This window comes from Pollachius pollachius (assembly GCF_949987615.1).
Source record: "Pollachius pollachius genome assembly, chromosome: 3".
Taxonomy (NCBI): Eukaryota; Metazoa; Chordata; class Actinopteri; order Gadiformes; family Gadidae; genus Pollachius; species Pollachius pollachius.
This window is the reverse complement of record NC_136936.1, coordinates 832,865-847,020: the sequence shown is the minus strand read 5'-3', so window position 1 is coordinate 847,020 and position 14,156 is coordinate 832,865. Positions and strand designations below refer to the sequence as shown.

Genomic DNA, 14,156 nt, shown 5'->3' with positions numbered 1-14,156 from the left:
CCCAACACCAAGGTAGACATCCCCTGCCTTCGTCCTACTACCCTCTGGGGCCCAACTCTGATTCAACCTGAATCCTTCTGCTCTGATTCAAACTGTATCCTATGTGATTCAGACTGAATCCTGTATTGATTCAAACACTGAATCCTAATTCGCTGATTCACACAGATTCTGCTCTCAGTACAAAGTGCTAAAACAAAGCATGAATCAAACAATAACAAACTCTACTCTGGGTGGATCTTAAGCTTTTTAATAGTCTAACTTTATTATACATTACCGTTCTGGTAGAGAACAATACCTACACAAAGCAAAATAAAATACATATACTTAATATATACTTAGATATATTCAAACATAAATCACAAGCATCTTAAGTATTTCCTGAATGATCTCCAGCCAGTCCTCCTTGATACATGTTCGATGTATAATAAATATATCAAATAGGAATAAACATTCACTAATCCACAATGTATTCGGTATACAAAATAGAAAGTAAATATAAAACAAATATGTACATGTAAGCCTGTAAACATTTAACAAAACCAAACACTGACATCAGACTAACATCTCAAAAACAGTTTGATAAAAGATTCAAGCAGTCAACCTCAGGTTTTGGTGTTTTTAATCAAATAATCAGACATAACAACACATCCACAGTAACTAGTCATTACCATCTTAACTAGTCATTACCATCTCAACTAGTCATTACCATCTCAACTAGTTATTACCATCTCAACTAGTTATTACCATCTCAACTAGTCATTACCATCTCAACTAGTCATTACCAGCGTACAGACCCTTAGGTATCAGCAGAACCGGTCAGAACCGGCCAGAATCGGTCAGATTGAGACAGCATTTCTCAGGCAGCTCAGAGAAAGGATGTGAAAATAACTAAGAAAGCTCTGGTGGAAGCTCAACGTCGACCTCGTGGCGAGATTCAACATCTCCACGCCACGCGCTCCGGCCGGGAAGTTGATTCTTTATTCAAGTCGTTCCTTCGTTGACATCAGGAACGAGGCCGAGTAGTGTTCACCTGCACCCTCACGCACACACACACACACACATGCACGCACACACACACCCACAAACACACGCAGGCAGGCATGCACAAACACACAAACCAACCAACCAAACATTTCCCTTCCGAACCCTCCGTCTCGGCGGGGCACTACTTGTCCCGACCTCGGAACCTGCTCCCGCCGCCGTGGTCACGGCCGGCGCCACGGCCGTAGTCCTGGGAAGGGTTCTCCCGCCGTTCCCGGCACTCCGGGCAGTCCTTGTCCCGGTGGTCTGCCCCGCCCTCCTCCCCCTCCTCCCCCTCCCCCCCCCTCCTCCTCGTCCTCGTCGTGGATGATCTCCACCTCCAGGCGGCCGATGTAGAGCGAGACGGCGCAGAGCCAGAGCAGCGCCGCGCCGCTCACCGCCGCCCCCTGGAGGACCAGCGCCGGGAGGGACAGCAGCATCAGACGCCGCAGCGCCAGCAGGCTGAACACGTAGGCTGCCCCCCCGAACGCCACGCACACGCCCCCCAGGATGAAGAAGGCTGAGGAGAGAGGACAGAGTGAGACCCCCGCCCCCAGAGAACAGGCCCCCAGAGGAGGACAGACCCCCAGAGGACAGGCCCCCAGAGGAGGACAGACCCCCAGAGGACAGGCCCCCAGAGGAGGACAGACCCCCAGAGGAGGACAGACCCCCAGAGGACAGACCCCCAGAGGACAGACCCCCGGAGGACAGACCCCCAGAGGAGGACAGACCCCCGGAGGACAGACCCCCAGAGGACAGACCCCCAGAGGAGGACAGACCCCCAGAGGAGGACAGACCCCCGGAGGACAGACCCCAAGAGGAGGACACCCCCCCAGAGGACAGACCCCCAGAGGACAGACCCCCAGAGGACAGACCCCAGAGGATAGAGATCTACACGCTCTGGGGCCCAGACCTCCTGCAGGAGGGCTCCCCCAATGGTAGTGGTGTGAGGAGGTGTTAACATGACAGTAACATGGTGAGAGGAGGTGTTAGTGTTAACATGACAGTAACATGGTGAGAGGAGGTGTTAGTGTTAACATGACAGTAACATGGTGAGAGGAGGTGTTAGTGTTAACATGACAGTAACATGGTGAGAGGAGGTGTTAGTGTTAACATGACAGTAACATGGTGAGAGGAGGTGGTAGTGTTAACATGACAGTAACATGGTGAGAGGAGGTGGTAGTGTTAACATGACTGTAACATGGTGTTAGCGTGAATGTAACATGCTGTTAGCGTGCTAACAGGACTGTAACATGCTGTTAGCGTGCTAACATGACTGTAACATGCTGTTAGCCTGCTAACATGACTGTAACATGCTGTTAGCCTGCTAACATGACTGCAACATTCTGTTAGCGTGCTAACATGACTGTAACATGGTGTTAGCGTGCTAACAGGACTGTAACATGATGTTAACATGACTGTAACATGGTGTCAGCGTGCTAACAGGACTGTAACATGTCTGTGGGGCCGTACCGTAACCCGCCTCGCGGCCCACATCGCTCTGGACGAAGGCGATCACCCCGATCCCAGTGGACAGCAGCCCGTTCCTGAACCAGGACAGGAACCCTGACGGAGGCAGAGGGGACCCACGTTAGGGCCCAGGGCCCACACAGCGCTGAGCGGGCTGGGTGGGGGTCTTAGTCTGGGCTCTGGGGGTTCTGCTGGATGTTTGATTATTGATCATTGATTATGGTTCATCTGTGATCTTCTGCATTCCATTGTAGGCCTACAGCACACAGGTATTGTGTGGTTTAACCTGACGGTGTAAACAGTGGTGTAACCTGACGGTGTAAACAGTGGTGTAACCTGACGGTGTAAACAGAATGCTGTAACACAGTGGTGTAACCTGACGGTGTAACACCGTACTGTACCACAGTGGTGTAACCTGACGGTGTAAACAGAGTGCTGCACCAAAGTGGTGTAACCTGATGGTGTAAACACAGTACTGTACCACAGTGGTGTAACCCGACGGAGTAAACAGTGGTGTGACCTGACGGTGTAACACCGTACTGTACCACAGTGGTGTAACCTGACGGTGTAACACCGTACTGTACCACAGTGGTGTAACCTGACGGTGTAAACACAGTACTGCAGCACAGTGGTGTAACCTGACGGTGTAACACCGTACTGTAACAGTGGTGTGAGCTCACCTGTTTCGTGGGACTTCCTCAGCATCTAGAAGAGGAATAATCGCACACTTCAGTCAACGGTCTGTGAGGATGATATCTGAACTCACTGTCTATTTATAAAGTAATTAACCGCAATAACAATCCACTAATTGATACAGGAGTAGATGCGGAAGCGGTTGTAAACACACTGGAGAACCCCGTACTTCACATTGGACCAGACCCTCCCGACCCGCTTCCTTCTCTGGTCCTACCTACCAGGGCATCCGCCTTGTCAAGATCTGTCAGCGGACCCTGCTGCTCCGGAACCCGGGTCCTGTTCCACGGTCCCCCCTTTCCCGGTCCTGTCTCCCCGGCCCGGCTCCACGCCGAACCCCGGAATCTTCTCAGCGGGACGAGGAGCGGCGGGGTCAGGGCGCGCTTAGAGAGCCCCGCGAACCGGGAGACGAGCGGCGGGAGCTGCCGTCTCAACAGTGAGCTGAGAGAGGCCATCACATCACAACACAACCCCGGTGTGACCTGTGACCTTTACCGGGCTGACGACATCCGGAGGATCGCTGCTCCAGGAAGCGTTCCCCGTCTCTTCCAGGTAACCGCGCTGTCAAATAGGTTATTGTTGGTTATTGTTAATAGATATTAAATATAAAACATATTTTAGGATTGACTTTTATTCAGATGTTATCTTTTAAACGCAATTTCTCGTTGCATTTATGGAATTAGAGTCCATTTCACGTATTTTTTTCCAAACACGCGATAATAAGAATCCGCCGCTTGGGGGCGGTAGAGGACAGTGTTTTACCACTCTGACAGACGCACACGTATACACGTACACACGTGCGCGCACCGACACACACACACACACACACACACACACACACACACGCATTAGAAAAAGGGGAACTGTATCATAGTCAAGCTGTTAAATAGTGTTTTGCCGTTTCTCAGTGACGACAATGGGGCTTGTTTATGTTATCAAGTTGTTATGAACTCATTTTCATGATATGTTTATGCACGTATTCCCCTGGGCGTGTAGTAAGTTTGACTTCCCAGCATGGAGTGCGAGAAAAGAGAGGGAATTTCCTGCTTCAGTTCAGGCCTTGGTTGAATAAATATCACGTTCTACCTGCTTTCAACACCTAATATCACCTTAGAACTCTCCTAGATATCACCTTTTATCTGCTTATAACACCTAATATCAGCTTATAACTCTCCTAAATATCACCTTATATTGGCTTATAACACCTAATATCACCTTATAACTCTCCTAAATATATATCACCTTCTATCTGACGAACAGGAGAAGAGTCCTGCTGGTTTGTTTTTTATATCTTTCCTGTGATTGTTAATGCCTCCCTGTCTATGCCTCATATATCAGCCCTCCACCTCCTCCTCCTCTCTCCTCCCCAACTCCTCCTCCTCTCCTCCTCTCTTCCTCCTCCTCCTCCTTCCCCTCTCCTCCTCCCCTCTCCTCCCCACCTCCTCCTCTCTCCTCCCCACCTCCTCCTCCTCTCCTCCTCCTCCTCCTTCCCCTCTCCTCCTCCTCTCTCCTCACCACCTCCTCCTCTCCTCACCACCTCCTCCTCCTTCCCCTCTCCTCCTCCCCTCTCCTCCCCACCTCCTTCTGCCCCTAACTGGGTGGTCCTCCTCATTCAGTCTGATATGTAGAATGTACAAATGTCATAAACATGACATCACTTGCTTGGAAGAGCCTTTGAACCCTCCCCTCTCCTTGGATCTATCCAGGTGTCTGACGTAGAGCGCGTAGAACATATAGAACGCAGAACATATAGGACGTCAAACATGTGGAACATGTAGGACATAGAACACCTAGAACATGTAGAACGTAGAACATGTAGGAAGTAGAAAACAGAACAAATTGTATGTAGAACACGTAGAACATAGAACATGTAGGACGTAGAACATGTAGAACGTAGAACCTGTAGGGCGTAGAACATGTAGAACGTAGAACATGTAGGGCGTAGAACATGTAGGACGTAGAACATGTAGAACGCAGAACATATAGGACATCAAAAATGTGGAACATGTAGGACATAGAACACGTAGAACATGTTGAACGTAGAACATCTAGGACGTAGAAAACATAGAACAAGTTTAATGTAGAACACGTAGAACATAGAACATGTAGGACGTAGAACACGTAGAACGTAGAACATGTAGGACATAGAACATGTAGAACGCAGAACATATAGGACATAGAATAAGTAGATTGTAAAAGGTAGCGCCAACACGCACACAGTTCTTTAACCAGTGGTCATGTTACCTGGGCAGGAACGGAAAGGCAAAGAAATGTCTAGGTGAAAACAATGTGTATTGCATAGAATTCTGATATATATATATATATATATATATATATATATATACTGTACGTTATGTATCAAGGGAGTGTGTTTATACCCTCTTGAGACACCTGCAGTAGGTCTGATGGGTGCAAAGTAGAAACGCAGAATCAAGAAGAGGGAAGTTAATGTCCACCAAACGTTGGCCTTGATTGTGGTGGCGGAAGCGAGCGTGCAGGGAGGGGGGAATAGAGGGACGACGTGCAGAGCTGCACTCCTCCTGACTGACTGGCCGGGGAGAGTCCCGCTGCAGGCGGCTGACCTTCAGCCATGACTCGGCTGTTTACCCTTCCTCAGACCCACGCCAATGCTTAAAAATAAGATAAGTTACTGAGCTGGCGTCGTCGACTGAGCGTAAGGAAGGACAGGATCTATGAATAAACGGAGCCCATAGTGTCTATCTACACGCCCCTCTGACAGAGCAATTTGTAATTATAGATAGAGATATAAATATGCATATTACCCACTTTGAATCAGCAGGGCAGCGCGCTGGGTTAGGGTCAGGTTAGGGTCGGGTTAGGTTCGGGTTAGGGTCGGGTTAGGGTCGGTTAGGGTCGGTTAGGGTCGGGATAGTGTCGGGTCTGGTTAGGGTTGGGTTAGTGTCTTCTTCATTTGAGTGTATTGAGCTGTCTGCCAAGACACTTCCTCATTTCATCGTTAACAGAAGTAAGGATTTGAAAAGATTACAAATAACCCAAACTGCAGAGCAGGCTGTAAGAACAGGCCTGCTTTGGGTTGAATATATAACGGCATTAAATGTTGATAAAATAATGTTGTGAGCCCAAAGCTCTCCCAGTGCATCCAGTTAACGTGCAGAAGGGTCGCGACCAGACACCCTGCTGTCCTCCCCAGACTGGTGATCAGCGGTACCTGAGGTGATCTCCCCCCTGACCGCTGAGCAGCAGGAAGCTGCATGGAGCTCCTTATTCAGGAGACAGCCCACCAAGAGAACCAGGACTTTAGTAAGATAAGGGGACAGACGTCCGCCATGCGTTGCTATGGTTACTGAAGGCAGGACGTCATGGCGATGTCTCAGGGAGGCCTGTTATTGGAGCGGCTTTAGGTTCTGTTGGGTCTCGGGTTCACCTCATGAACAGGCTGTGGTTCTGTCTGGGTTCACTTTGAGGGATTAGTTGGTTGACTCATCAACCATTCATTGATCAATGAATCAATCTGCTCATATTCCGCTCCTATGAATGACCCAACGGTCACACTAATGTGATGGAGGCTCATCCCATGTCCGTCCCTTAATCCTTTTGGATTAAGGGGCGGACCTCAAAGGGCGCACACATACGTTCACACTTCTGACAGCTGTCAGTCAGCAAGAGAGAGAGACCCTCCATCTTTCTTAAGCTGGGCGAGGTGGTGATGTCGTGGCTCAACGTGGCCAGTGGCCTCACTGCCTCCCAGTGGCCCCTAATTAACCTTAACGGTTCAGTTGAACCGTTAAGGGTTCAATTGAACCGTTAAGTTTAGGACACTCAGTCCTACAGTGTGTGCGTTTAGAAGAACAATTGAAGCTGTACGCTCCTTGTTTCCGTGTCGGGTCACTGCAGGACGGCGTAGTATGAGACGGTCACGTGACGTGAACCAACGTGTAGCTGACAGCGGGGGGGCGGGCGGGGAGGAGGGGCGCCGCAGAGGGGCCGAGCGGACTCTGGTTAAAGGGAAATGAAAGTCCCAGTCCGGTTCGGTGAGGACGTCACATCAGGGTTCGACTCCGCGGTGTTTCGGAATCAGGAGCGAAACATTCGGTGAGACAAACATAGACGAGCCGGAAATAACTCCGCAGCAGCAGGACTACTCTCTACTGGTCACGTACGCTGCTGACGCGCTCTCTCTCTCTGTGTCTCTCTCTCTCTCTCTCTGTCTATCTGTCTCTCTCTGTGTCTCTCTCTCTGTCTGTCTATCTATCTCTCTCTCTCTCTCTCTCTCTCTCTCTCTCTCTCTCTTTCTGTCTGCCTCTCTCTCTCGCTCGCTCTCTCTCTCTCTCTCTCTCTCTCTCTCTCTCTCTCTCTACTGTTGGAGTCTCTCTCCCTCTCTCTCCCTCTCTCTCGCTCTTTACTGTTTGATTCTGTTTTTGAATATTTCAATTTGAGGTATTATTAAAACATATAATCCTACTCGCTGTTTCAGTCTGCAGCATTGGTTATTTGTGGCCGCTAGATTTGATCAATTGTGACTGACAGCTCTTGTAACTCTACGTAGGATTGAGACTGTATCCTAGTATTTTGTATTTAATGTTCTACGTGCTGTTTGCGGATGTATGAGAAATAGATTATAACGATGAACACAAATAGTAAATGCAATGTGGTCGCAGTTGTTGTCCATACTTAGATTCTTTCCTTTGACATTATATTTATCTCAATATGACACAATATGTATTTATTGGATCAAACTCGGTGCTGACGAGTGTCCAACACGTTTTTATCTCTTCGCAGATAGATATTAGTTGAATTGAAATGCAAAAGAATTAAAACGTAATTATGGAATAACGAAAATAGATCTGCTGAACCGGAGCGCGAAGATGAATCGTTGGTCTGACTTTACTACTGAAAGCTCACCGCGCCTCGGCGCCGCGCTGCAGCGCAGAGGCGGAACATGAGGCGGCGAGGACGTGAGCTACGTGCGTATCCAGAAGACATGCCATGGAGAGCTGGGAACACATTACGCATCGCTCTACCCACGGAACCGCCGGCGTGTCCGCGTCGCAGGGACTGACACTGTCACACGGCCAGAGGCACTTCTGCGGCGCGCCCGAGTTTTCTCCGTACCGGACGAACATGGGACTGAACGGCTGCACCCCCGCGGCGCCCGAGACCCCCACGACCGCGGAGCTACTGGCGGACCTGGCGTCCCCGGGCGTTCCTCCCGGTGCCGCGCGGCTGAAAAACGGGTCCCAGACCGTACTACCGCCGTTTGATGGCCGTCTGGATTCTCCCTCCGCCACCATCGAGGGCAGCCACAGCAATGTTTTACCGCAAACTCCCGACGGTTACCCGCCACACAGGAAGGGCTTAACAGAGACGCCCCCCAGCCCCGGGGACCCCCCCAGCGCCGGGTACCGCCCCACCGGCAGACCAGACCACGGGGGCCCGACCGCCGCCCAGAAGAGGAGCAGCTGGGACCCCCGGCTGAGGCCCCAGAAGAGGAGAGGAGGGGGGAACCGGGACCTGAACCCGGACCTGAACCCGGACCTGCCGCCCCTGATCCCCAACATGCCAGGGGGCGCCCCACTTTACCCCCCCGGCCCCGGTCCTCTCTACCCCCCCGCAGACGGTGTCACGGCCGACTTCAAGCGCCGGAGGCTGAGCGAGGGGAGTGGGCAGCACCGCCCCCCCGAGCCAGCCAGGGCGGATCGGGGGGGCGCCCTCCCCCTGCTCACCCCCACCCCCGCCGCCAGGCTCCACCCCCACCCCGTCGCCAGGCTCCACCCCCACCCCGTCGCCAGGCTCCACCCCCACCCTGTCGCCCCCGCCTACCCCACGGTGAGCCGCCTCACGGCCCCCCAGGAGGGACAGCGCGGGCTCCCCCCCCTCCCCCAGACGGGGCCCTCCCCCTCACCGCCCCACCCGGGGCCCGGGGCCCCCCCGGGGGCCCCGGGCCCCGGGTGGTCCGCCGAGCGCGTGGCGCGGCAGTACATCGTGCCGTGCATGCGGTTCTACGGCATCTGTGTGACGGACGGGTTCCTGGGGGCCGGGCTGGGGGGCCGCGTGCTGGAGGAGGTGGAGCGGCTGGCCCACAGCGGGCTGCTCCGGGGGGGGCAGCTGGTCAGCCAGAGGAGCATCCCCTCGCGGAGCATCAGGGGCGACCGCATCGCCTGGGTGGGGGGGGGCGAGGACCACTGCGGGGGCATCGGCGCCCTGATGGCCCACATGGACCAGGCCGTGATGCACAGCGCCGCCCGCGGGGGGCTGGGGGGCCGGCTCATCAACGGACGCACCAAGGTGAGGGGGGGGGGGGGGGGGTGTGAGGAGGAGGAGGCTCATGTCTGCCTCTTCATCCTCTCCCAATGGGAGGGCAGACGTCACAGCGTCAGACCCCCGGGGGTCCAGGCTCTGAGGTAGGGGGCAGGACGGAGCCCCCCCGCTCACCATGGGTCTGAGCTGTTGGTGGGAGGGCCGCTTCACCTGTCTGAGGGGCACAGGGGTCTGACAGACAGACAGACAGACAGACAGACAGACAGACAGACAGACAGACAGACAGAGGAGGCTGACAGACAGACAGAGGAGGCTGACAGACAGACGGACAGATAGACAGACAGAGGAGGCTGACAGACAGACAGACAGACAGACAGACAGAGGAGGCTGACAGACAGACAGAGGAGGCTGACAGACAGACAGAGGAGGCTGACAGACAGACAGAGGAGGCTGACAGACAGACGGACAGATAGACAGACAGAGGAGGCTGACAGACAGACAGAGGAGGCTGACAGACAGACAGACAGACAGAGAAGGCTGACAGACAGACAGAGTAGTCTGACAGACAGACAGACAGACAGACAGAGGAGGCTGACAGACAGACAGAGGAGGCTGACAGACAGACGGACAGAGAAGGCTGACAGACAGACAGAGTAGTCTGACAGACAGACAGACAGACAGACAGAGGAGGCTGACAGACAGACAGAGGAGGCTGACAGACAGACGGACAGAGAAGGCTGACAGACAGACAGAGGAGGCTGACAGACAGACAGACAGATAGACAGACAGAGGAGGCTGACAGACAGACAGAGGAGGCTGACAGACAGACAGAGGAGGCTGACAGACAGACAGGCAGACAGACAGACAGAGAAGGCTGACAGACAGACAGAGAAGGTTGACAGGCAGACTGACGGAGAAGGCTGACAGACAGACAGAGTAGTCTGACAGACAGACAGACAGACAGACATAGAAGTCTGACAGACAGACAGACAGACAGAGGAGGCCGACAGACAGACGGACAGAGAAGGCTGACAGACAGACAGAGGAGGCTGACAGACAGACAGAGGAGGCTGACAGATAGACAGACAGAGGAGGCTGACAGACAGCCAGAGGAGGCTGACAGACATAGAGCCAGACAGACAGACAGACAGAGGAGGCTGACAGACAGACAGACAGACAGACAGACAGAGAAGGCTGACAGACAGACGGACAGAGGAGGCTGACAAACAGACAGAGTAGTCGGACAGACAGACAGAGAAGGCTGACAGACAGACAGAGAAGGCTGACAGACAGACAGAGTAGTCTGACAGACAGACAGACAGACAGACATAGAAGTCTGACAGACAGACAGACAGAGAAGGCTGACAGACAGACAGAGAAGGTTGACAGGCAGACTGACGGAGAAGGCTGACAGACAGACAGAGTAGTCTGACAGACAGACAGACAGACAGACAGACATAGAAGTCTGACAGACAGACAGACAGACAGAGAAGGCTGACAGACAGACAGAGAAGGCAGACAGACAGGCTGCCCTCCCTGGAGGTCTGGAGTACCGCTCCAGGGGGATGCAGCCTGTGTTCATAGTGGGACGGCTGCTGGGGTAGGAACAGATCGAGGGATGGAGGCTAGCTAGATTGGGACGTCCTTCCTGCTTCTGCTCCTCCTCCTTTTCCTCCTGCTCCTCCTCCTGCTCCTCCTCGTTCCTCCTCCTCCTGCTCCTCCTTCCTGCTCCTCACTATTGTTCCTCTGCCAAACCCTTTCTTGGCCGTTTCCTTGGTAACCGGCCAACACAGCCTGCACAGGAGGAGCAGCGGGCTGAGGCTGCTGAGCAAACACCACCTCCCCCCTCCTCCCCCCCTCCTCCCCCCCCTCCTCCACCCCCGCACCCACCCTGGGGGGGCAGGAGGGGGGGGCGGTGCTGAGCCGGCGAGACGACGCGCTGCAGCAGGAGGAGCTTATGGCTGCTGCTGCAGCGCGTCCTTAAATACCCCTCAGCCCTCCACTGCAGCACACACACACACACACACACACCCGCACGCACACACACACACACACACACACACACACACACACCCGCACACACACCCGCACGCACACACACACACACGCACGCACACACACACACACGCACACACGCACACCCGCACGCACACACACACACACGCACACCCGCACGCACACACGCACACCCGCACGCACACACACACACACGCACACCCGCACGCACACACGCACACACGCACACCCGCACGCACACACGCACACACGCACACCCGCACGCACACACGCACACCCGCACGCACACACACACACACACACACCCGCACGCACACACACACACCCGCACACACACCCGCACGCACACACACACACACGCACGCACACACACACACACGCACACCCGCACGCACACACACACACACGCACACCCGCACGCACACACGCACACCCGCACGCACACACACACACACGCACACCCGCACGCACACACGCACACCCGCACGCACACACACACACACGCACACCCGCACGCACACACGCACACACGCACACCCGCACGCACACACGCACACACGCACACCCGCACGCACACCCGCACGCACACACACACACACGCACACCCGCACGCACACACGCACACACGCACACCCGCACGCACACACAGCACACACGAATGCACAGAAAATCACACAACATAAACACACAGCATACACTCACGCATGCACACATCACACACACACACACGCACTCACGCACGCATACACGGGCGCACACACACACACACGCGGGGTCCATGCCAGACAGGCAGAATGGGGGGGCAGCATCCTCCCCCATGGGGGAGGATGCTGCAGGCTGCAGCCCCGCAGGATGACCTTGGCCTGTCTGACCTTTGTCATGGCCTGTTTCAGTGTTGAAATTATGGACAAAATGTTTTTCATGTAATCGATGCAATTTGATGACATGATCTTAAGTGTACAGTGAACCCTGGACAGTTTCCTGGTTTTGGTGACCCCTTGTTGCTATGGAGACGATGGGTGACATGGCCGTCCTCACCGGTGACCTCTAGTGAATAACTGCTCCACTGGTTATGGACACATCGACCGGGTGGTGGTGTTCTACCAGTAGAGGACCGGGTGGTGGTGTTCTACCAGTAGAGGACCGGGTGGTGGTGTTCTACCAGTAGAGGACCGGGTGGTGGTGTTCTACCAGTAGAGGACCGGGTGGTGGTGTTCTCTCAGTAGAGGACTGGGTGGTGGTTTTCTACCAGTAGAGGACCGGGTGGTGGTGTTCTACCAGTAGAGGACCGGGTGGTGGTGTTCTCTCAGTAGAGGACCGGGTGGTGGTGTTCTCAGTAGAGGACCGGGTGGTGGTGTTCTACCAGTAGATGACCGGGTGGTGGTGTTCTCTCAGTAGAGGACCGGGTGGTGGTGTTCTACCAGTAGAGGATCGGGTGGTGGTGTTCTCAGTAAGGTCCGGGTGGTGGTGTTCTCAGTAGAGGACCGGGTGGTGGTTTTCTCTCAGTAGAGGACCGGGTGGTGGTGTTCTACCAGTAGAGGACCGGGTGGTGGTGTTCTCAGTAGAGGACCGGGTGGTGGTGTTCTCTCAGTAGAGGACCGGGTGGTGGTGTTCTCTCAGTAGAGGACCGGCTGGTGGTGTTCTCTCAGTAGAGGACCGGGTGGTGGTGTTTGTTGTACCTGGTTGCTGTCTCACCTTCGGTCCCAAACTTAACCTCTAACAGCCAAAGGCCGGCTCCGGTCTCAGGAGATGATGAAACACGCAGGCTTGGTTTATTGATTTAATGGCATAATCCTAAATAGTATAAATCCTAATAGTATTGCTTAGCAGCACGTCTGTACAGCATGTGATTCTCTGCACCGCATGCAGCTGTTATATTGCCAATGGGTAACAATGACAATAGAAATTACAATACATCATTTAAATACCTTGCAGCATTGTACCGTTTAGCAAATACAATAAACCACATGAGCCCATAATAACTGAGTGATAAGGTGGGCGGTGAGTTACCCTGCAGACCATAATCACCTGAGAGACTGAGGGTTTACTGGAGGACGACGATGATGTGACGAGGTGCAGGACATGAAGACGAGTGATTCTGACGACCAGGGGTGACATATCAATTCATCCTTGTTCGTTTTCATACTCTATTATCTCGTCACATTGTCCCGTTTAATCAGGGAGAGCCTATTAATAGCGGCCCAGCCAGCAGTATCGCGTTCAGTATGCTAGTGAATTAGCCGCTACGTGACTCAGGACAGGTTGGTGCAGAGCAGATCTTTATGATAACCTTCAGGGTGACCTGCTGCGGTAGAACCATAGGTCAACACACCTGCATTGGGTTCATGAGTCACTGCTGACACTGATCCAGATCAACATAAAGGGAGAACAGCAGAGAGATCCTGCACCTCCCTGGTTTCTAAACCGCTGAGTGCAGCGTAGCAGTAGGAAAGAAATGTTCTATGGTCACTAGTCACGCTTCTAATGTTAACATCTCGGAGATAAAGACACAGCAGGTCTGCAGCTCAACACAACGGCTTCCAAACTCACTCAGAGCCGAAAACAAGGAAATGTACAAGTCTGTTGTTCAGATGTTCGGATGGCTCTCACTCTCTCACTCTCACTCTCTCACTCTGACTCTCGCTCTGTCCTTCACACGTTCAAACCCTCACACAGAGTCCCTTCATCGTGTCTCCTCCTCTCCGTCCCCCCCCGAT

General features: G+C 53.5%; 2 protein-coding genes across 4 annotated transcripts in view; one reads left to right on the top strand and one right to left on the bottom strand.

The window, feature by feature from the left end:
* Positions 1–282: 282 nt before the first annotated feature.
* Positions 283–3,674, bottom strand: tmem160 (transmembrane protein 160). Its single transcript, XM_079731528.1, has 4 exons — positions 3,405–3,674; positions 3,171–3,195; positions 2,494–2,586; positions 283–1,540 (listed from the first exon to the last, which is right to left on the bottom strand). The coding sequence occupies exons 1-4, from the start codon at positions 3,636–3,638 to the stop codon at positions 1,206–1,208; spliced, it is 687 nt and encodes a 228-aa protein (XP_079587654.1). The 5' UTR covers positions 3,639–3,674; the 3' UTR covers positions 283–1,205.
* Positions 3,642–14,156, top strand: part of egln2 (egl-9 family hypoxia-inducible factor 2) — a 17,558-nt gene continuing 7,043 nt past the window's right edge. The window contains exons 1-2 of one of the 3 annotated variants that reach the window (XM_079731522.1): positions 3,642–3,735; positions 7,945–9,450. In XM_079731522.1, coding sequence (XP_079587648.1) covers positions 8,152–9,450 — 1,299 coding nt within the window. In that variant the 5' untranslated portion in view covers positions 3,642–3,735; positions 7,945–8,151. Of the gene's footprint in view, positions 3,736–7,153; positions 7,258–7,944; positions 9,451–14,156 lie in introns of those variants that run through there. The other 2 variants (XM_079731521.1, XM_079731523.1) reach the window with 2 other exon arrangements.